The sequence below is a fragment of the Geotrypetes seraphini genome, chromosome 3 (genome assembly GCF_902459505.1).
Source record: "Geotrypetes seraphini chromosome 3, aGeoSer1.1, whole genome shotgun sequence".
Lineage (NCBI taxonomy): Eukaryota > Metazoa > Chordata > Amphibia > Gymnophiona > Dermophiidae > Geotrypetes > Geotrypetes seraphini.
Genome location: NC_047086.1, coordinates 29,155,985 through 29,178,887, shown reverse-complemented (window position 1 = coordinate 29,178,887; position 22,903 = coordinate 29,155,985). Strand labels below are relative to the sequence as shown.

At 45.6% G+C, this 22,903-nt stretch overlaps 1 protein-coding gene across 2 annotated transcripts in view; it reads left to right on the top strand.

The window, feature by feature from the left end:
* MDN1 (midasin AAA ATPase 1) overlaps nt 1–22,903 on the top strand; it is a 943,760-nt gene that overhangs the window by 639,437 nt on the left and 281,420 nt on the right. For both annotated transcript variants that reach the window (XM_033936734.1, XM_033936735.1), the window contains exons 61-62: nt 1,511–1,898; nt 18,944–19,053. In XM_033936734.1, coding sequence (XP_033792625.1) covers nt 1,511–1,898; nt 18,944–19,053 — 498 coding nt within the window. The remainder of the gene's footprint in view (nt 1–1,510; nt 1,899–18,943; nt 19,054–22,903) is intronic.

Sequence of the window (22,903 nt, the reverse complement as noted above, 5' to 3'; positions counted from 1 at the left end):
ATAGTTGAATGGACACAGATTTAGACAGCCTTTCTAGCTTTCTGGTCTAGCTAATTACTATACTTCATGTTCTTAAACCCACAAAGTCATTTAGACATGCTTTATCTTTCACAGAAGTATAGTGTTCTGGGTTTATTACAAGTGAAACCAACCTGTGGAAGCAGTGAAAATAGACCTGAATAATTACATCCTAAACGGCAAAGAGCAGCTATAGATCGAAATACAAAATGAAAAATTGTTTAAATCTTTGAAAAAAATGAAAAGGAATACAAAATGAAATATCCAAGACCGATTGAAACTGTGGAAAAACATACAGTTTTATGGACAATATTTTTGAAAATATACAAAGAATTGCAGACAACTTCTACAGAAGTAAAGTCTAAAAGAAACTAGCATTAATTTTGCTGCTCAAGAACAAGTGATTTAAAAAGAAGTCATGAAAGACAATAGAAAAAAATAGCAATGACAGTGAATGTGTGAAAACAAAATGGAAACTGTAGACTATATTATTAGTGGCTAAAGCATAATTGGCCAAACCAAAAATAGGAAATATGGTATAATTGCTAGACTTCATTGGCAACTTATGTAAAATATGTGCATTGAGTGTACCGGTAGCCAAAAATTATTAGGAACATTAAACTAAGGATCGTCATAGAAAATAAAAAAATCAAAAATATTGTGGAATTTTAGAATAGAATTACAATATGCCAGGTGTAGAACTGAAATACCTATGGTTTGTTGAAGTGTCAATAGCTGGTGATAATGGGAAAAGATCATGAAGTACTTGGAGTGCAAATTGAATTTGGACAAATCTGGAAAAAGAAATAATGGTGGTACCAATAATTTGGGCTTTGGGAGTTATGCCATGCCATCCTTCATACAACTTAAGGCTCCTTTTACTAAACTGCGCTAGTGGTTTTAGCACACACTTGCTTAACCTGGAAGGACTGCCATTTTTCCAGCTACAAAAATAAGCTTGCTGTATTGTATTTATTATTTGGTAGAATTTGAATTTGTAGAGGGCACAACCAGTCAAAGATTATGATGGCTTATCAAGGTTTGATGATTTATGAGTATGTATACTTTTTTTTTCAAGGAAGATTGGGAATCTTTATCTTATGATCTGTGAACAAAATTAAATACCAATAAAGTGTTTTTTGACTGGTCATATTCTAGTCTAGAATAGAATTTCAATTGCAAGCTAAGGATGGTCCCTTTTTGGTTGTTTGACTGAGCTGGAAAATCTGTGTTATTAGCCTGCCCTCTTTATTGTTAGAGTATTAATATTTAATTTTGCTTTTTACAAAGTTGTTATGTCAGAACTTTTTTTTTTTTTTAATAAGAACTTTACATGCCAAAATTCTTTAGTGTATTTTTAATATGCTCAAATAAACTCTGAAACTGATGATGTTTCCCTCCAGTGTGAACATCACCTTGTTTCATGTGCTGAAAGGGAGTTTTAACATTCTAGCTTCCCATCTGACCCGTTCTGGTTTCTTCTTTCCTCTAGGAGCACGGATTCTAGATTACAAGGGGTGCTGTTGTGCTGGCAGTTAATGACTTTGAAGGACCTGGTGCCAGGAAGCCTGCAGGATGAGTATGTAGAGTACTGTAACTCTCTCCCTTCCAGGAACCCTTCTACCTGTCAGTATGTTAGGAAAATACTTATGGAAGAGACCGTTCAGGGAAAGCTGCCAGAAGACATCCTCAGGCTCTTACTGACCTGCTTGCAACAGTACTCAGGAAATGGGAATGAAACAAAGAGCCTTTCAGAGCCTGCCCGGAGAGGCTCCTTGTGGGTGAACATGGGCTTGCTACAGATTCAAGTGTGGCTTCCACAGACTACGTTTGACCCAGCAGTAAAGAGAGAACACAAGCTGAAATATGCTAAAGAGGAGGTAAGGCTCTCAGCTGATAAATTATTTCCTAATCTGCTGTAAAGTTTATCTATAGGCAACTGAAATATGCAGATATTTTGGCCCTTAGAAAAGGAGTCAAGAGGCTTTGTGATTGGAAATAATGGAGGTTTGGAACAGTGGTGGTTGAGCTTCAGAATAACAAAATGCCTTTAGGAAGGGACTGGAAATTCAGTTGTTTCTCTGAGCATAGCAGTTGTGGCCAAACAAACCCACCCTTCTTTCTTTCTGAAGTTGATGTAATTAGCTTAATGACATGACTTGAGGCATGTTTCTAGAACTGCTATGCATGGACATTGAAGCCAAAAAATCTCTCAGACTTCTGGACAACATAAGAACATAAGCCGTGCCTCTGCTGGGTCAGACCAAAGGTCCATCATGCCCAGCAGTCTGCTCACGCGGCGGCCCATCAGGTCCAAGACCTGTATAGTAACCCTCTATCTATACCCTTCTATCCCCTTTTCCTTTAGAAAATTGTCCAATCCCTTCTTGAACTCCAATATCGTACCCTGTCCAGTCACGCCCTCTGGAAGCGCTTTCCAGGTGTCCACCACCCGTTGGGTGAAGAAGAACTTCCTAGCATTGTTTTGAATCTGTCCCCTTTTAATTTTTCCGAATGCCCTCTCGTTCTTGTAGTTGTCGAAAGTTTGAAGAATCTGTCCCTCTCCTCTTTCTCTATACCCTTCGTGATCTTGTAAGTCTCTATCATATCCCCTCTAAGTCTCCGCTTCTCCAGCGAAAAAAGCCCCAGTCTCTCTAATCTTTCAGCGTATGAAAGGTTTTCCATACCTTTTATCAAACGCGTCGCTCTCTTCTGCACCCTCTCGAATATTGCCATATCCTTCTTTAGGTACAGTGACCAATATTGGACGCAGTACCCCAGATGCAGGCGCACCATCACCCAATAAACGGCAGGATAACTTCTTTCATTCTGCTTGTAATACCCTTCTTGATTATTCCTAGATATTCTCACATTTGGGAACTCTTCAGCTAACAAAGAGGGTTGAAGGGCAATTGGCTTCTAGTTGAAGATTAAACTTTGGAGAATTTTGTGCCTGAACTGACTATCCTGCTTAGAAAGATTTTCCAAACGGTAGTGAATCGTGAACGTATGAACTGAGAATCAGGTGGCTGCTTTACAGATGTCCTCAATAGGAGCAAAGCATAGATAGATTATTGAAATTGCCATTGCTCTCACTTTATGTGAGGTAACTCAACCCTCTAGTGTCGGACCAATCTGAGCATAGCAGAACAAGATACAGTCCGCAATCTATGTGGAGATTGTTCTCTTGGTTGTAGTGGTACATAACTTGTTTAGGTCAAATGACAGGAACAGCTGAGTGGAAGTTCTGCGAGGTTTGGTTCTATCCAAATAGCAAGCTAGAGCACATTTGCAATCCAGTGTGTGAAGTGCTTCCTTACCAGGATGAGCATGTGGCTTTAGAAAAAATACCAGAAGATTAAAGGACTGGTTGAGATGAAACTCTAAAACTTTCCAAGTGAAGTGCTTGAGAGATGGACAGTGGTTCAAATGGAGGCTTCATGAGTGTGGAAAGCACCACATTAAGGTCCCAAGCCACTGCTGGAAGTTTCAGAGGCAGCTTGGTATTGTTAAAGGTCTTTCATGAATATAGAAATCAGAGGATGTACTGCTAAGGGCTTGTTGTCTAATGGTGTGTGAAAAACACTTTCAGCACAAAAGAATTCTTACTGAATTAGCCTTTAGTCAAGCATTAGAGAGCTGCTACTTAGGTTGAGTAGGTGCAGAAGTTTTCTGTTGCCTCAGGCGTCTTTGGGTAGCACAATTTAACACAGATTTGCATTTTTCTCTGTTCCTGTAACTTGTTTTACCCTGTAACTTGTGTCACCTCTCCCCCTTACAATCCGCGCAAAACTCTGCTGCGCGACTCATCTTCTATCAACCTCGCTCATGTCATCCCTCTCCTTAAGTCACTTCACTGGCTCCCTATCTGCCATCGCATACAGTTCAAGATCTTATTTCTGACCTACAAGTGTGTTCATTCTGCTGCCCCTCAATATCTCCTCCTCGCTTATCTCTCCTTATACACCACTCAGAGAACTCCATTCCTCAGATAAGTCACTCTTAACGTTACTCTTCTCCTTCACTTCCAATTCCAGATTTGGTTCCTTTCATCAAGCTGCCCCCTAACCCTGGAATAAATTACCCGAGTTTGTCCATCAAGCCCTTTCTCTTCCCTTGTTAAAAGCAGACTGAAAACCCTTTTTTTATATAGCTTTATCCCAGGACAAGCAGGCAGGTATTCTCACTAATGGGTGACGTGATCCAACGGAGCCCCGATGCGGACACCTCACAAGCAGTCTTGCTTGAAGAAACTCAAAGTTTCGAGTCGCCCGCACCGCGCATGTGCGAGTGCCTTCCCACCCAGACCAGGGCGCGTCTCCTCAGTTCTTACTTTTCCGCGGAGCCGAGAAGTCCGTCTTTGACTCTCTGCGTGAAGTTTTTTCACTTGTGCCTTCTAAAGTCCACGGTTTTGGGCAGTGGCGTACCTAGGGGGGGGCGGGGGGGGGGGGCGGGCCGCCCCGGGTACCAGCCCTAAGGGGGTGTTCCCGGCCTTGCCGTTCAGTCCCCCGCCACCCCCGAAGGACCGCTCGCCCCACTGACCTTCCTGCACCACCTGTGAAGCAGCCCGCAGCAGGATCGCGAAGTCAGCGTCAGCATCCCTGCGCTGCTTCCTGCGCCGCGATCCTGCCCCTCCTCTGACGTCAGAGGAGGGGCGGGACCGTGGCGCAGGAAGCAGCGCAGGGATCGCTGACGCTGACTTCGCGATCCTGCTGCGGCTGTTCATAGGTGGTGCGGGGAGGCCAGGGGGGCGAGCGGTCCTTCGGGGTGGGTCGGGGCATCAGGCCTTCAGGGTGGGGCGGGCGGGCAGGCAAGCAGGCTTTCAAGGGGGAGGGGGTGACAGGCAGGCAGGCAGGCCTTCAAGGGGGGACAGGCCTTCGGGGGGGGTGCAGACCTTCAAGGGGTGCAGGCCTTCAAGGGGGGCAGGCAGGCCTTCAGGGGGGTGCAGGCCTTCGGGGGGGGTGTAGGCCTTTGGGGGGGTGCAGACCTTCAAGGGGGTGCAGGCCTTCAAGGGGGGAAAGGCAGGCAGGCCTTCAAGGGGGGGACAGGCCTACAAGGGGGAGGACAGGCCTACAAGGGGGGGGACAGGCCTACAAGGGGGGGGGACAGGCCTTCAAGGGGGGGTGCAGGCCTTCAAGGGGGAGACAGGCCTTCAAGGGGGGGAAAGGCAGGCAGGCAGGCCTTAAAGGGGGGACAGGCCTACAAGGGGGGGACAGGCCTACAAGGGGGTGGGACAGGCCTTCAAGGGGGGGACAGGCCTTCGGGGGGGTGCAGACCTTCAAGGGAGTGCAGGCCTTCGGGGGGGGGGTGCAGTCCTTCAAGGGGGTGCAGGCCTTCAAGGGGGGGAAAGGCAGGCAGGCAGGCCTTCAAGGGGGGGACAGGCCTACAAGGGGGGGAGAAGCTACAAGGGGGTGGTACAAGCCTTCAAGTGGGGGACAGGCCTTCGGGGGGGGGGGGTGCAGACCTTCAAGGGAGGGCAGGCCTTCGAGGGGGGTGGTGCAGGCCTTCAAGGGGGTGCAGGCCTTCAAGGGGGGGAAAGGCAGGCAGGCAGGCCTTAAAGGGGGGACAGGCCTACAAGGGGGTGGGACAGGCCTTCAAGTGGGGGACAGGCCTTCGGGGGGGGTGCAGACCTTCAAGGGAGTGCAGGCCTTCGAGTGGGGTGGTGCAGGCCTTCAAGGGGGTGCAGGCCTTCAAGGGGGGACAGGCCTTCAAGGGGGGGAAAGGCAGGCAGGCAGGCCTTAAAGGGGGGACAGGCCTACAAGGGGGTGGGACAGGCCTTCAAGTGGGGGACAGGCCTTCGGGGGGGGTGCAGACCTTCAAGGGAGTGCAGGCCTTCGAGGGGGGGTGCAGGCCTTCAGGGGGGTGCAGGCCTTCAGGAGGTACAGACCTTCGGGGGGGGGTGCAGGCCTTTGGGGTGGGTGCAGGCCTTTGGGGTGGGTGCAGCCATTCGGGGTGGGTGCAGGCCTTCGGGGTGGGTGCAGGCCTTCAGGGGGGGAAAGACCTTCGGGTGGGGGGTACAATCCTTCGGGGAGGGTGCAGGCCTTCAGGTGTGGGGTTTAGGCCTTCAGAGGGGGACAGACCTTTGGGTGGGAGGTAAAGTCCTTCGGGGGGGTGCAGGCCTTCAGGGGTGGGGTGTAGCCCTTCGGAGGGGGGACAGACCTTCGGGGGAGGGGGGTCCTGGTGTAAAAGTACACAGAGGGAGAGAGGGAAGGGGGGGTTCAAAGATACGTGCATATGCCAGACTTTGGGGGTTAGAAATAATGGGTCTAAAAACAGAGGAGTGGGAGAGAGATGGTGCATAATGGGATTTAGGGAGGGAAGGAACAGAAAGGGAGAGAACTTGGAAACAGGGGATGGTGTGGAGGGGGGATAGAGATACTGGATAGGAGGATAGTTGGGAACAGAAAGGGAGAGATGGTGGATCCTGGGGTGGTGGGGAGTTGAGAAAAGGTGAATCTGTAGATCGAGACAAAAAAAGGAAAGATGCCAGATCTCCGGGAGAGGGAAGGGAAACGGAAGGGGAGGACAGAGATGGCAGACGGATGGTTAGCACGGAGAAAGGAGACCCTGGCAAGCAAGACAACAAGAGCCTGGGACCAACAAGATTTGAATATTGACCAGAGAACAAAAGGTAGAAAAAATAATTTTATTTTCTGTTTTGTGATTACAATATGTTAGATTTGAAAAGTGTACATGAGACAGCTTGAAATGGGAACTTTTCTATTTTTGTGAATGGCAAGGCTGAGTTCAGTTAAAATATATGCTTTATAAGAAAATATAATAATGTGTTTTATAAAGTTTATAAGCATTGCTGGCATACTCGGTGAGGTGTTCCTAGTGTTGGTGGTGGTGGTAGCATGTCAGTGTGTTGAGAGGAAGAGGTAGTCTGGGAAATTCTGCTGAGCAAACTCTGGGCCCATTTCCACCCCCAGTTAGTCCACTCCACTCAACTGGTTCACACACTGAGTGGGTCTTTGGGTGTTATTTCTGGGTAGTTGTTTTAGAATCTCTTCCAGTGGTTTGTCAGTATCTCCTTCTGGTCCAAGGAAGGAAACTTTGTCAACCTTAGCATTGACCTTCAGAATATGTTTGTAACAGCGCTGCTTGTGTGGCATTAGGCTATGTAGTGATCGAAAGAAAAAAACAGACCTTTGCACATTTTTGCACTATATGGTGGGTGTATGAGGATATTCATTTCCTGCACAGTTAAGTCCGTGTGAAGTTACCTTGTGCTGTATTTGACATCTAGCAAGGTCTCTGTTTGGAAGGAAAGATATAAGCTTAAAAATGAAGTGGCCAGAAGTTATGTTAAAAGTAGATAGCGTAGCTGGTTTTAAGAAAGGTTTGGACAAATTCCTGGAGGAAAAGTCCATAATCTGTTATTAAGACATGGGGGAAGCGTCTGCTTGCCCTGGATTGGTGCACTCAGCAGCAACAAATACTAGTTTTGGCTGGCTCTTTCCCCGCATTTCTCCTCTCTTCCCCACGATTTAATATCCAGTTCAGGCAGTAAGTAAATACATCGGCAGGGGGGGGGTCTGGTAAGTCTTGGGGGCTGGGGATGGAAGGTGAGAATCAGTTCTGTAGGCTATCAGAAATTTGCTTAATTATCTACTCACATAGAAAAGCAGTAAAGTCAATAGGTTCTCTGAGTGGGAACAACCTGTTTGATCTTGCACTCTTGTGATTGACCAATTGTTTATTACTGTTTAATTTATCACATTGATTAATTTGAGCACACCTGAGGTGTCCTATGATGGTGTGCACTGCAGGCAGAGGGTGATTAACCTGTGCCTTATTGTGTAAAGCGCTGGAGAATTCTCTCCTCTCGCTTACCTCTCACGCTGAGGACACCCTGCTTCAGTATAATCATTTATATGATTTATCTTATAAACATTATTACGTGGTCTTTTCCTCAAGTGCTGAGACATCAGGTTGTTCCCACTTGGAGAACCTATTGACTTTTACTGCTTTTCTGTGTGGCTTTAACATTTTTGCTATTCAGTATACCTAAACTATTATTCAGTAGAAAAAATTTGGTTTGTTAAATCAAATCCTGTGTGGACATTGGACTTCTATGAGTGAATGTTCTGCTTGATTGAACAAACTAAATTTTTTCTACTGAATAATAGTCTAGGTACAATGAAAGTAAATAGCAAAAATGTTTGAGTAGATAATTAAGGAAATCTTTTTCATATTGCTTGCTTATGGACTGGGAAAAAAGACTGTTCAAGCAAATGTCTCCTGAACTGCTTTAATGGAAAAATGTGATTTTTTTTTTTAAGTACTTTGTGAAATTTATTGTTGTTGTGAAATTTATTGTTGTACTTTGTTTAAACTTAAAAAGCGGTGTCATTAACAGTGAATCGAATCGAAAAATTGATTCAACAGGGTGAATCGAATCGAATGAAATATTTTTCTCTGAATCGGACAGCACTATTGGCTACCATGAGAATGGGCTACTGGGCATGATGGACCATTGGTGTGACCCAGTTAGGCTATTCTTATGTTATGTTCTCATCTGTAGGGGCCTTTGTTTTCACTTCTTATTTTAATGTATTTTTTTCCTGGGAACTTATCAGTGTTTTTTTATAATGGGAACAAAAATGGAAGAGAATTAATGTGTGTGGAATGGGGGGGTAACTAATTTCTTCAGCTAAATAATTCAATCCACTTCAAACAGACATAGGAGAACTTGTGCACCATTCACACACCCTCCAACCAAAAACGTCAAAAGAAAAAAACTGTTCGACAACCTCCTAGCCATTCGAGCTGCAACACTCGACCCCCAACTCTACAACCAATTGATATCAACCACAGACTGCAAAACCTTCAAAAAGAAATAAAAACCCTTCTATTCAAAAAACACATAAAACCGAACTAACACAATCAGAACTGTCCCAAGCATCACCTGCAACTACTCCATATGTACTTCTAATGTCATGACAATTTAGACATAATTTATGTTATGTTATGTTTGGAATAATGGTTACATATATGAGGTTCAATAAAAGAAAATTTTCACTGCCTGTTTCTATTCTGACCATTTATTCCATTTCATGGTTATTGCAAAAAAAAAAAAAAAAAATTTTTACATGGGGGGGGGGTGTCAAAAAATGATGGGCCCCGGGTGCCACATACCCTAGGTACGCCACTGGTTTTGGGTTATTTTACTCTTAATCGCTAATTTTCTTCGTTCTTTCTTGTTTTAAAAAAAAATAAAAAATTCTTCTATCCATTCGACCAGGCAGACCATGTGGCCGCAGCCCCACGGCTTCGATCTTGTGGCGGAGCTTTTCTGGCCTATGTCCCGGCCTATCACTAGTTTTAAAAAGTGTGCCAAGTGCCAGCGCGCGATTTCGCTAACGGACCCTCATCGACGCTGTATTCGGTGTCTCGGGCCTCAACAGCTTCCGAAACGTGCCGGCCTTGCTCCACACTCACCGCACGTGCTTTCAAGCGTCGTTGCGTCTTGTGGGAGTCGCTGTTCAGCATGGAGTCCTCAACGGAGCAGTCTTCATTGAAGGGCCCTTCACCTTCGACATCATCCGCTGCTCCCCAGCCTTCCACCTCTGCGGCGCCGAGTCTCATCAAGCCTGCATCGTTCATGCCGGCTCCGACTCTAGCGCCCGCTGCGATGCCTTCCTAGGTCTCTTCAGGACAGTTAGCACAGCAGCCTATTCCACCGGTAGTGCTAAAAGTGCCCAAGGCTTCCAAGCCCAAGCACTCACACACTGCCCCTAAAGAGCGCGAGGCCCGAGCAGGTGGTCCCATTGCTGATGCGGTTCCATCTTTGCCGGCTTCGTTCCAGACCTTGCTAGAGAAGCAATTCATTGAGCTCTTCACCACCATAGGGCCTAAGCTTCTCTCTCAAATCCAGCCTGGGCACGTGGAGGCCTCCCGCGAGGTCGAGCCACCCCCAGTGCCTCAGCGGTACACACACTCTCTACAGGGAGCAGAGTCTCTGCGAGTGTCTGGTCTGGCATCGGTGCATGCATCGCAAGGAGCAGAGTCTTTGCCCATGCTTCCGTTGGAACTGATTCACTCGATGCAAGGAGTAGAGTCTTTGCAAGTGCCTTCGTTGGAGCCGATCCACCCAATGCAGGGGCTCGAGCCTCTGCGGGTGCCTCGGGGTGGTGCCAGCCATCCACCCCTGCTTTGATCAACGGCCTCCAACCCCATCCACTATCTGGGGGCCTCAGCGAAGACACACTCGCCTCGTCCATCGAGACCGGCGTCCAGACACAGCTCGCATCATCAATCGAGGCATTCATCGAGGCACTCGTCCAGGCATGCCTCGCCTCATCGAAAACAGCCGTTTCTGCAGTATTCCCCACCGGCTACTTCTCCGCCTCCGCTACCAGAGCTCAAGGACTCACTGGGGTCTATCTCACCATCACGATTCCCATCCTCATTGGATCCAGAGGCCTCGACGTCCTCGAGTCCTTCTCGAGGCCCGGCTCTAGCTGACCAGCTATCCTTCTCCTCGTTCCTTTGGCAGATGGCTATCGATTTGGACATTCAACTGGACACAGGTTCCAAATTTTCAAAAGAGTATTTGGAGACGATGCACCTCCCTCAACCACCTGCTGAATCCCTCAATCTTCCTCTACACAAGCTCCTGGGTCAGACCTTTGTGTGGTGCATTGAAACACCTTATTCCATCCCCGCTGTGCCGGGCAAATTGGATGCCAGGTACCGCACAGTACACCATAAAGGGTTTGACGGTTCCCAACTCTTCCCACCAATCCCTTTTGGTGGACTCCTCTCTGAAGCGGTTTCACCCCTCCCAGGTCTACGCCACCGTTCCACCTGGTAGGGAGGGCAAGACTATGGACCGGTTCGGCAGGAGAATTTACCAGAACTCCATGATGACCTCCAGAGTTCTGAATTACAACTTCCACTTCATCACATATTTTGAATTTTTCCTGCCTGTCCTCCAGAGGTTCATGCCCTATCTGGACCCTGGAGCACAGTTTGAGTACTAGGAGGTTCTAGCTTCACTATCCCAGCTCCGCTTGCAGATGATGCAGTCCTCCTACGATGCCTTTGAGCTATCTGCTCGGGCCACAGCGTGTTCGGTGGCCATGCGCCGGCTGGCGTGGCTCAGGACCATTGACATGGACCCCAATCTCAAGGACAGGCTTGCCAATGTCCCATGCACTGGTACCGACCTCTTCGATGAGTCCATTGAGGCAGCGACCAAGAAGCTTTCGGACCACGAGAAGTCTTTCCAGTCCATCCTCCGTCCGAAGCCCAAGCCTGCTCCTCCTCATCCATCATGCCGTTGATCTACCAGCGACGTTACCCACCTAAACAGGCTCCTCCTATCTGTCAGCCTGTTAAGAGGCAGCATCCTCAAAAGCAGCAACAGAAGCCACAATCGTCTGCTGTCCCTAAGTCTCCTCAGCCCTTTTGACTGTCTCAAAGAGGGCATAACATTTGTCGTTCTGCCTTTTTCAGTTTTGCCACCGATTGGAGGTCGTCTCCATCATTTTTACCATCGATGGACGACTATTACCAACGACCTCTGGGTCCTTTCCATCGTCAAGGAGGGATACTCTCTTCAATTCCATCAAGTTCCTCCGGAACATCCTCCAAGAGAGTATCCTTCTAACTTGACCCAGACCGCCCTTCTTCTTCAGGAAGCTCAGGCCCTATTGCAGCTGGGGGCTGTTGAGCCGGTCCCTTTGGCTCAACAGAACAAGGGTGTTTACTCCCGGTACTTCCTTGTTCTGAAGAAGACGGGCGATCTGCGCCCCATTTTGGATCTCAGGGTACTCAATAAGATTCTGGTCAAAGAAAAATTTTGCATGTTGACCCTGGCATCCCTGTATCCCCTCATCGAGCAGAACGACTGGTTATGCTCTCTGGATCTCAAGGAGGCCTACACTCACATTCCCATTCATCCGGCCTCGCGTCAATACCTCAGATTCAGGCTGGGACATCTTCATCTTCAATACCAAGTGCTTCCTTTCGGCCTGGCCTCATCACCCAGAGTCTTCACCAAGTGCCTGGTAATGGTGGCCGCAGCGCTCAGGAGCCATGGTCTCCAGGTGTTCCCCTACCTGGACAACTGGCTCATCAAGGATTCCACATTTCAGGGAGTCGTCCTCACGACCCAGAAGACGATTTGGTTACTGCAACACCTGGGGTTCGAGATAAACTTCCCGAAATTCCATTTACAACCTTCCCAGACTCTTCCCTTCATCGAAGCTGTTCTGGATACCACCCAACTCAGAGCGTTCCTCCCTCCTCCATGCCTGGAAGCTCTCCTCCATCTTTGCCATTCGGTGTCCTCTCGCCCATCCATCTCGGCGAGACACATGATGGTTCTTCTGGGCCACATGACCTCTACAGTTCACGTGACTCCTTTTGCCAGACTTCACCTCAAGATTCCTCAGTGGACCCTGGCATCTCAGTGGATGCAGATATCCGACCCTCTGTCTCGACACATCCAGGTCACTCCTGCTCTGCAACAGTCTCTTCGCTGGTGGATGCTATCCTCCAATCTATCCAGAGATTTGCTGTTCCAAACACCCCCCTACCAGAAAGTTCTCACGACCGACTCGTCGACTTATGCTTGAGGAGCTCATCTGGACGGTCTCAGCAATCAGGGTTATTGGACCAGCACGGACCGTCAGTGCCACATCAATCTCCTGGAACTCAGGGCGATTTTCAATGCTCTCAATGCGTTCCAACATCTGCTTCACGACAAGGTGGTCCTCATTTGCACAGACAACCAAGTCGCCATATATTATGTCAACAGGCAGGGGGGCATGTGATCGGCCTCCCTTTGTCAGGAAGCTCTGAAAGTTTGGGATTGGGCAATCCGCCACAACACCTTCCTCAAAGCTACCTACATTCAGGGGGCGGACAATGCCCTAGCAGACAACTTGAGTCGTCTTCTACAAACTCACGAGTGGACTCTCCACTCAACGCCCCTTCATCACATCTTCAAAATCACTGAGCTCTGGAACAACCTTACCTCCCCTCTTCGGAACTTGAGCGCTCTCCAAGTTTTTCGAAAACATCTGAAAACCTGGCTTTTCTCAAAAATGTAAGTCTCCCTCCAACTTAGAATCAAGGAAACTCTTATATCTCAGCATCCCAAGTCTTCTAAATTTTCTTCACACTTCTACCTCTAACCCTCTGTTGTAGTTCCTTCCTATTTCTTCTACTGTAAACCGCGCCGAGCTCTACGAACGTGGAGATGATGCGCTATACAAACCTAAGGATTAGATTAGATTAGATTCTCTCTGTGGGGAACGCCTCAGATGGACCTCTTTGCAGCCCCCCACAACTTCAAACTGCCTCAAGTTCTGCTCCAGGATCTACACTCCTCATCGCCTCGAGGTAGATGCTTTTCTTCTGGACTGGACGAATCTCTTTCTATATGCGTTTCCTCCATTGCCGCTCATTCAAAAGACTCTAGTCAAGCTCAAGTCAGACCACGCCACCATGATCCTGATTGCTCCACGGTGGCCCAGACAACCTTGGTACTCCCTTCTACTTCAACTCAGCACCAGGGAGCCATACCCTCTACCAGTTTTTCCCTCGCTACTCTTGCAGCATCAGGGTCCCTACTTCATCCCAATCTGCAGTCTCTACACCTGACAGCTTGGTTCCTCTCAACATAACTCCTCTCCAGTTTTCTCAACCTGTGAGAGATGTCTTGGAAGCTTCCCGGAAGCCGGCTACTAGACAATGCTACCACCAAAAGTAGTCTAGATTTTCTGCTTGGTGTTTTTCTCATCATCATGAGCCACAACACTCCTCCTTGTCTTCGGTTTTGGACTATCTTTTGCACCTTTCTCATTTTGGCCTCAAGTCAACTTCGTTACGGGTCCATCTCAGTGCAATTGCTGCTTTCCATCAGCCTCTTCAAGGGAAACCTAAATTGGACAGACATGAGCATGTAACAGAATATTTTATAAGGTTGTATTGGCTGAAAGTAAAGGATAAGATCTGGTACAAGTTACTGGTGAATGTCTTTATGTGCTTACAGAAGTTGGCCCCTAAACACCTGGTCCAGAGCATCTTGCTGTGTGAGCCGGCTCGACTGCTCTGCTCAATTGAGCATTGTGATCTGTCTGTACCATCTGTGCGGGAGTTAAGGCTTTCCTCTTCCAGAAACAATGTCTTTCACTGCATCGGCCCCTGGGAGTTGGAAATCTTCCAGGATACATTCACCAGCAGCAAAATGTTCAGAACTTTAGGAAATTACTGAAAAGACATCTGTTCTGTAAAATGAAATATAGGGTCTGAGTTTGGCTGAGGGAGAAGGAGTAATGACTCTTGAGTGCTGGTCACGGAGGTGTTTGATGGACTGGTTTGTTTTATTTTTTTTTAATTGATGTTTGTTATTGAAGCATCTTGTATGCCTTATATAATTTTATATTTTGATGTATGTGTGGGTTTTTGTCGTTGATGCGATGTATATGTTATATGTAATTTGATCTGATATGTAAGTATATAATTTGTTATAGTTTGTCTCTGAAGTGTTATGTATGATAAATGTAAATCTTTTATTTTGTATGTTAATATGTAACTCGCCCTGGATAAGGGCGGGTGAGAAATAAACAAAAACCCAAATGGGCAAATGTGTGAAATATCCTAGAACCTCTCATTTGTGCAAAACATGTTCAATCAATAAGTGTAATAAATCAATAGTCCCATCCTCTCATACAAAGTTAAAAACCATATCTTGCAATCCTCTTCAAAACCGTTTAAATCTGTTAAGCACATTCATTGCCTCCCAACAAACACACACATCCAAATCCGATCAAATTTTGTTGTAAGATCCAAGAATACTGTCCTTAATCAGAAAACATATATATAGCAGGCTGGGTACTTATCTTTCTCAATAAAGTGCTTCCCCCAGTCCGATAAGTTCAAGCGGCATATTGCTTTCAGCTCAACAGAGCTCTGTTTCGGAGGGAACTCCTCCTCCTTCGGGAGCTTGGGGATTGCTTCTTCCCATGTAATTCTCTGAATGAAAAGAGCATAAGAACATAAGATTTGCCACTGATGGGTCAGACCAGTGGTCCATCGTGCCCAGCAGTCCGCTCACGCGGCAGCCCTTAGGTCAAAGACCAGTGCCCTATTTGAGTCTAGCCTTACTTGCATATGTTCTGTTCCAGTAGGAACTTATCCAACCTTGTCTTGAATCCCTGAAGGGTGCTTACCTCTATAACAGTCTCCGGAAGAGCTTTCCAGATTTCTACCACTCTCTGGGTGAAGAAGAACTTCCTTATGTTTGTACGGAATCTTTTCCCTTCTAACTTTAGCGAGTGCCCTCTCGTTCTCTTCACCTTGGATAGTGGAAGTGAGAAAATGTGCAGAGACATCTGTCCTTTATCTTTTCAATGTTGAAGATGCTTGTGTTGCATCATCAGAGGGGGAACAGTGCTTGTGTTGCTTAGCTTTCTTACACGGTTTCCCTGATAGCGGTAGTACTGAAGTAGCTGAGATAGAGCTAGAGGTTGAAGTCAATGGCCCTGGTGTATGCAGCGACGTGGAGCCTCAGTGTCAGAACTGGCCATCCTCAACACCATTTCTAAACTGGCCCAAAAATCTAAAAATAATTTAGGGGTGAATGACCCTGAGAGTTAAACTACCGACATTTATTTATGCATTCATTTTTATAGCCCGTTCTCCCCAGGAGCCCAGAACAGGTTACAATAAAATAAAATTAGGATCTTAGAACTTCCCTAACTGTCCCGAAGGCTCACAATCTAGCTGAAGTACCTGAGAAAACAATTATTAAATAGTAGAGATTCAAATAATAAAAAATAAAAAGATTAAAATTAAAGTAAATTTTAATAAAAATCAAAGTCCCATGAGGTTTCTTAGAGAGGAGTGCTAGTAGGCAAGGCCTAACAGGGAACAGCACTCCATTTAGTAAAACTGGCAAATAAAATAAATATAAGTATTAAAGAAAAATAATATGGGAAGGCACAAAACAGACACAAGTAGTATGCACAGCGAATACACACGGGTAAAAGGCGTCTGTTAAAAACGCATGTGATACATGACTAAGGAAGGCGTGTGAAGCGAAAAACAAATATGGCTTCTCCGCTCCACGGAATACGAAGAACTGATGGTCTCATGAACTGGCAGCGGGTCGGAAGGCATCCGTATGTGTGTGGTATAGACAGTCTTTTAATCTCTTTAAATGACAGTTTACTTTTGATGATTCATGCCTGGTTCCACGGATGCATGCTTGTCCTGATTTAATTGCATCTATTATAGGACTGTTTTATGGGTTTATGGAAGTCAGCTATTATCAAACCCACTCTCAAAAAACCCACCCTTGATCCTAACGAACCCGGCAACTATCGCCCGGTCTCCAACCTCCCATTTGTCTCCAAACTCCTTAAACGAATTGTGCTCCACCGACTACACCCTTTCATTGAAGAACAAGCTGCTCTGTCCCCTGCCCAGTCCGGCTTCCGAAAAGGCCACAGCACAGAATCAGTACTCCTTGATATCATTGATGACAGCTGGTCAATACTCGACAAAGGCAGTGATGCCCTACTAGTCCTACTTGACCTTAGTACTGCCTTTGACACAGTCGACCACCATCTCCTCACATCCAAACTCTATGACCTCGGAATCAAGGACACAGCCCTCCAATGTGTCACCTCCTTCCTCCATCAGAGGACCCAGACTGTCCTACTAGGGACACACAAATCTAACCCCAAGCCTATCAAGGCGCCCTTCTATCCCCCCTCCTATTCAACCTCTGCATCAGGCCTGTCATTGATATAGCGCAAAAATATAACATTAAAATCCACTTTTATGCTGATGACATTCAGCTGCTCCTCCCACTAGGCGAGAACCGGTCGTCCCAAATTGCTAACCTCCAACACTGCCTCTCTGACATGAAAACTTGGATGTCAAACAACAAATTTCAACTGAACGCCTCTAAAACCGAACTCTTATGGATCAGGAAAAAAAGCACCAAATACACACGTCCTACACTAGCATGGGACTCCACTCTACTAACGGCAACAGATCAGGTACGCAGCCTAGGAGTAACCTTAGACGGACACCTATCCCTATCTGCCCACATATCCCAAGTAGTCTCCACCTCCTTCTACTACCTCCGCCTACTGAGAAGGATCAAACCCTACATCTCCACACCTGACCTGGCCCAACTCCTCTACGCATATGTCCTCTCCAGAATGGATTACTGTTATTCCCTATTTAATGGACTAACCAAAAATAATCTCAAGCGCCTCCAATGGGTCCAAAATGCAGCTATCCGCCTCCTACACAACCTCAACTACCATGATCCCATATCCCCAGCACTCCGAGCTGAACACTGGCTCCCAATTAGCCAGCGCTGTGCTTTCAAGGCCCTGGCAATAGCGCATAAGAGAATTTATACCACCACCACCTCCTACATAAAATCCAAGCTTCCCATCTTCACCCCCACTCGCACCCTCCGCTCTAAATCGGAGATACACCTATGCATTCCGCCTGGAAGGTCCCTCCTCTCAGAAACTGCCCGCAAACGATCCTACAGCCACTTCATTCCACATCTCTGGAACTAACTCCCCCCTCAACTCAGACTATAGAACTCATTATTGACATTCTGTAAAATGGTAAAGACCCTCCTCTTCAACTAAAGGTCACCCTCAGTCTACACCCCCCCCTTAAGCCCCACCTCTCTCTTCTCTCTCCTGTCTATCTTCTCCCTAAATTTTAGTATAGTCCTCTCTTAGTCTGTACTCTGATAAATTGTATCTAAACTCAAATAACTTGTATTTAAACTAAACTACTTATACTTAAACTCTACTCTTAATTTGCTGTATACTCCCTGTATTTAAACTACCGCACAGTCTTGTATGTCCAAACATTTAAATCTATTGTATATCTTATATGTCCAATTACACTCCATTATGTATGTTCACTTGTAGACCGTTCTGAGCTACTGGGAGGACAGGATAAAAATCTAAATAAATTAATAAGTTTTAAATATTTTGTGTATTTATGATGGCATCTCTGAAAACCTTTAAAAAAAAAAAATGCAGGTACATTTATGCCTAAAGACTTCACGTCAGTTTTCAAAGGGTAGAATTTTGCTTCGAAAATGGAGTCAGAAAAAAATGCTGTACAAATCTGCTTCTGGTTTTTTTAGTGCAATAGGGATGGTATATTAACCATAGGGTTATCCATCTGTGCTCACGAGTACAGTGAGCCCTCCGAATCCACGGTTTCAGTATCCGCGGATTCGATTATTTGCAATTATTTTTATTTATTTATTTTTTTTAAGTAAAGCTGCATTCTGGACCTTCCCCACCTTCCTCCCAGCATCCCAGACCTTACCTGGAGGTCTAGCGGGCTTTCGGGGCAGGAGCGATCTTCCTACACTCCTGCCCCATGCAGATCACTCATAGCAAATGGCTGCGGGGATCTCCTGTCGTAGTCTCGAGAGACTACGGGAACTCACGGCAGCCATTTGCTAAGAGTGATCTGCACGGGGCAGGAGTGTAGGAAGATCACTCCTGCCCTGAAAGCCTGCTAGACCACTAGGTAAGGTCTAGGATGCTGGGAGGGAGGTGGGGGTGGGTCAGAGCAGGCCCAAAAATTATTCGCGAATATTCAATATTCGCAAGCCGGCTCTGCCCCTAACCCCTGCGAATACGGAGAGAGAAGTGTATACTGCAGAAGATGTCATACACAGCTTTTCAACTCCTCCTTCTCCATGGTCTCTGCTGCCCCCTTCAGTTAGCACCAAAGCTGACAACAGCCCTAAAGAAGACAAGAGAAGGAGAGGTCTGGGAAATTTCCCAAAACCAGGTGTCTGATCTGCTGAGATTAAATTAAAACAGTAATGTACAATTAACCAACCTCGGAGAGGATTTTTGATGTCTTGCATGCTAAGATGATTTTCTTTAAATGTATTACTCCTCAGTTACAAGAGCTGGAGAATGAATGGAAGATGCGTAATCTCTTATCCCAGTTGCATACAGGACGAGACCTTGATGATGAAACTGTCCTGAAATACTCTCATCCCCACATCAGGTAAAAACTCCATGCTGTCCATAGAGGACTAGATCTGACAGCTTTTGGAAATTGTGATGTACAGTTTGGTTTAATTTATTTTGAAGTACCTAGTGAAGGTCAAACTTGGATAGTAAACTTCAGCATTTGTTATTTTACTCTTCAACAGGGGTTCTCAACTCAGTCTTTGAAATATACCAGGTTAGTCTGGTTTTCAAGATATCCACAATAACTATGCATGAGTTAAATTTACATGCTCAAGCCTCCATTGTATGTAAATCTATTTCTTGCATATTCATTATGGATATCCTGAAACCTGACTGGCTTTGTGTTTCCTGAAACTGGCTTGAGAACTGCAATTCTATTTTATTGTCATAGTGTCAAAATTATCCTGTCTAAAGATATTCTTTAGGGAAGGGGGTGGGTGGGAGGGAGAGGGATAGTATATTGTGACTGGTTTATTGAAGATATGAAAGTACTATTGTATGGTTATCTTGAATACATTGAAATCAGGGGGGAGGGGGCGAGAATTATTCTTATGTATTTTACTAATGGATGTAATTGCTGTTTTTTAAATAACTTGTATGAATTCTTGTATGCACTGTTTTTAGATTGAAAATGAATAAAGATAGGTGGTACTTAATCTGCCTCCCTATGTTAGCCAACATAAAAAATTGGCATAGTTTTTTTTATCAGCCCATCAGTTCAAATTGTATTGGGTTATGCTTGTCAGCCAGCAAATGGAGACAGAGGCTGCAGAGCAGTGGGTATATATATATATATAAGATACTGTGCAGATTAAATACATATAAGCTATTGTGCAGCCATAGCTCTCAGGTATTTCTCTGTCTCACTCTGGGAAGGGTTTTTTCAGTGGATACTTGCAGAATAGCCTTACTGGGTCAGACCAATGGTTCATCAAGCCAAATAGCCCGTTCTCACGGTGGCCAATCTAGGTCACTAGTACCTGGCCAAAACCCAAGGTGTAGCAATATTGCATGCTACCGATACATGGCTTCCCCATGTCTTTCTTAATAACAGACTTATTATGGACTTTCCCTCCAGGAACTTGTCCAAACGTTTCTTAAAACCAGCTACGCTATCCGTTCTTACCACATCCTCTGGCAACGTGTTCCAGAGCTTAACTATTCTCTGAGTGAAAAAAAATTTCCTCCTATTGGTTTTAAAAGTATTTCCCTGTAACTTCATTGAGTGCCTCCTAGTCTTTGTAATTTTTGACAGAGTGAAAAATCGATCCACTTGTATCCTTTCCACTCCACTCAGGATTTTGTAGACTTCAATCATATCTCCCCTCAGCCGTCTCTTTTCCAAGCTGAAGAGCCCTAACCATTTTAGTCTTTCCTCATACGAGAGGAGTTCCATTCCCTTTACCATTTTGGTCACTCTTCTTTGAACCTTTTCTAGTGCCACTATATCTTTCTTGAGATAAGGAGACCAGAATTGAACTCAATACTCCAAATGAGGTTGCACCATAGAGCGATACAGGGGCATTATCACATTCTTAGTCTTGTTAACCATCCCTTTTTTAATAATTCCCAACATCCTTTTTACTTTTTTGGCCGCCGCCACACATTGGGCAGAAGGTTTCATCATATTGTCTACAACAGTGGTTCTCAACCCTGTCTTAGGGGACCCCCAGACAGTCGGGTTTTCAAGATATCCCTAATGAATATGCATAAGACATATTTGCATGTCTGTTTCCTCTATTATATGCAAATCTCTCTCATGCATATTAAGAACATAAGCATCGCCTCTGCCGCGTCAGATCATAGGTCCATCGTGCCCAGCAGTCCGCTCCCGCGGCGGCCCCCCAAGTCAGTGACCTGTAAGTGATCCTTTACTTAAGACATTTTATCCTATATAGTACTCCTCTAACTATACCCCTCAATCCCCTTTTCCTTCAGGAACTTGTCCAACCCCTTTTTGAAACCCAAAATCGTACTCTGCTCATTAGGGATATCTTGAAAACCCGACTGCCTGGGGGTTCCCTAGAACAGCATTGAGAACCACGGGTCTACAATGATACCCAGATTATTTTCTTGGGTACTAACCCCCAAGGTGGACCCTAGCATCCGGTAACTGTGATTCAGGTTATTCTTCCCAATGTGCATCACTTTGCATTTGTCCACATTAAATTTCATCTGCCATGTGGATGCCCAGTCTTCCAATTTCCTAAGGTCTGCCTGTAATTTTTCACAATCTGCATTCGTTTTAACAACTTTGAACAGTTTAGTGTCATCTGCATAGCATGACTAGCATTGTATGACTAAACATAGCATGGCAAAACACAGTATTATATATACAAACAGAGCATGGCAAACATAGTTAGGCTTATAACTTTGTATTAGCTTATTAGTTGAGCTGGACCTGTTTGCATTGTAACACTTGCATAAAATTAAATGTGATTAAGGTAGGCTAGGGTAATCCTGTGGAAGATGGGATTATAGAATGACATGGGGACACATTTTTCCCTGTCCCTGTGGGAACTCATTTTACTGTTCCATCCCAGTGAGTTCTTTTCCTGTCCCTGCCCCATTCCTGCAAGCTCCATCCTCATATGCACAAGCCTCGAAACACTTTAAAATCATAAGTGTTCGGGGCTTGTGTTGTTAAGGCAGAGTTGACAGGAATGGGACAGGGACAGCGAAAAAACTCATGGGGCCAGGGAAATTGAGTTCCTGCAGGGATGGGGGACTACCGGGTGAAACTGAAAGTAGCCGAGAGAGAGATAAGTTTGGCGAAAGCACAACAGAAGAACATATGGTTAAAAATATAAAAAAGGGAGACAAAAAATTTTTCTGATACATTAATGAAAGGAAGAACATGAAAAATGAAATTGCTAAACTAAAAGATGCTAGGAACCGATATGTGGATAGTGATGAGGAAAAAGCAAACGCGCTAAACAAATACTTCAGCTCTGTGTTCATGGAAGAAAATCTGATAAAGTTACATGGGAAAATGGAGTAGATTCTGCACCATTCACAGAGAAAAGTGTTTATGAACAACTTGAAAAACTGAAGGTGGACAAAGCGATGGGACCGGACAGGGATCCATCCCAGGATACTGAGGTAGCTCAGAGAGTTCTGGCAGGTCCTAATAAAGACTTGCTCAACAAATCTCTGGAGACGGAAGTGGTTCCTGGGGATTTGGAGAAGAGCGGATGTGGTTCCTATTCACAAAAGTGGTCACAGGGATGAAGCAGGAAACTACAGGCTGGTAAGCCTTACTTCGATTGTTGGAAAAATAATGGAAGTGTTCCTGAAAGAAAGGATAGTGAACTTCCTAGGATCTAATGGGTTACTGGATCCAAGGCAACATGGCTTTGCTAAAGGTAAATTTTGTCAAAGGAACCTGATTGAATTTTTTGATTGGGTGACCAGAGAACTGGATCAAGGACATATGCTAGGTCATCTACTTAGATTTCAGCAAAGCTTTTGACACGGTTCCTCATAGGAGGCTCTTGAACAAACTTGAAGGGCTGAAGTTAGGACCCAAAGTGGTGAACTGGGTTAGAAACTGGCTGTCGGACAAACGCCAGAGGGTGGTGGTTAATGGAAGTCGCTCGGAGGAAGGAAAGATGAGTAGTGGAGTCCCTCAGGGTTTGGTGCTGGAGCCGTTCCTGTTCAATATGTTTGTGAGTGACATTGAAGAAGGGATAGAAGGTAAGGTTTGTCTTTTTGCAGATGATACCAAGATTTGTAACAGAGTAGACACTGTGGAGGGAGTGGAAAACATGAGCAAAGATCTGCAAAAGTTAGAGGAATGGTCTGATATCTGGCAACTAAAATTCAATGCAAACAAACGCTGAGTAATGCATTTGGGGATTAATAATCGGAAGGAACCGTATGTG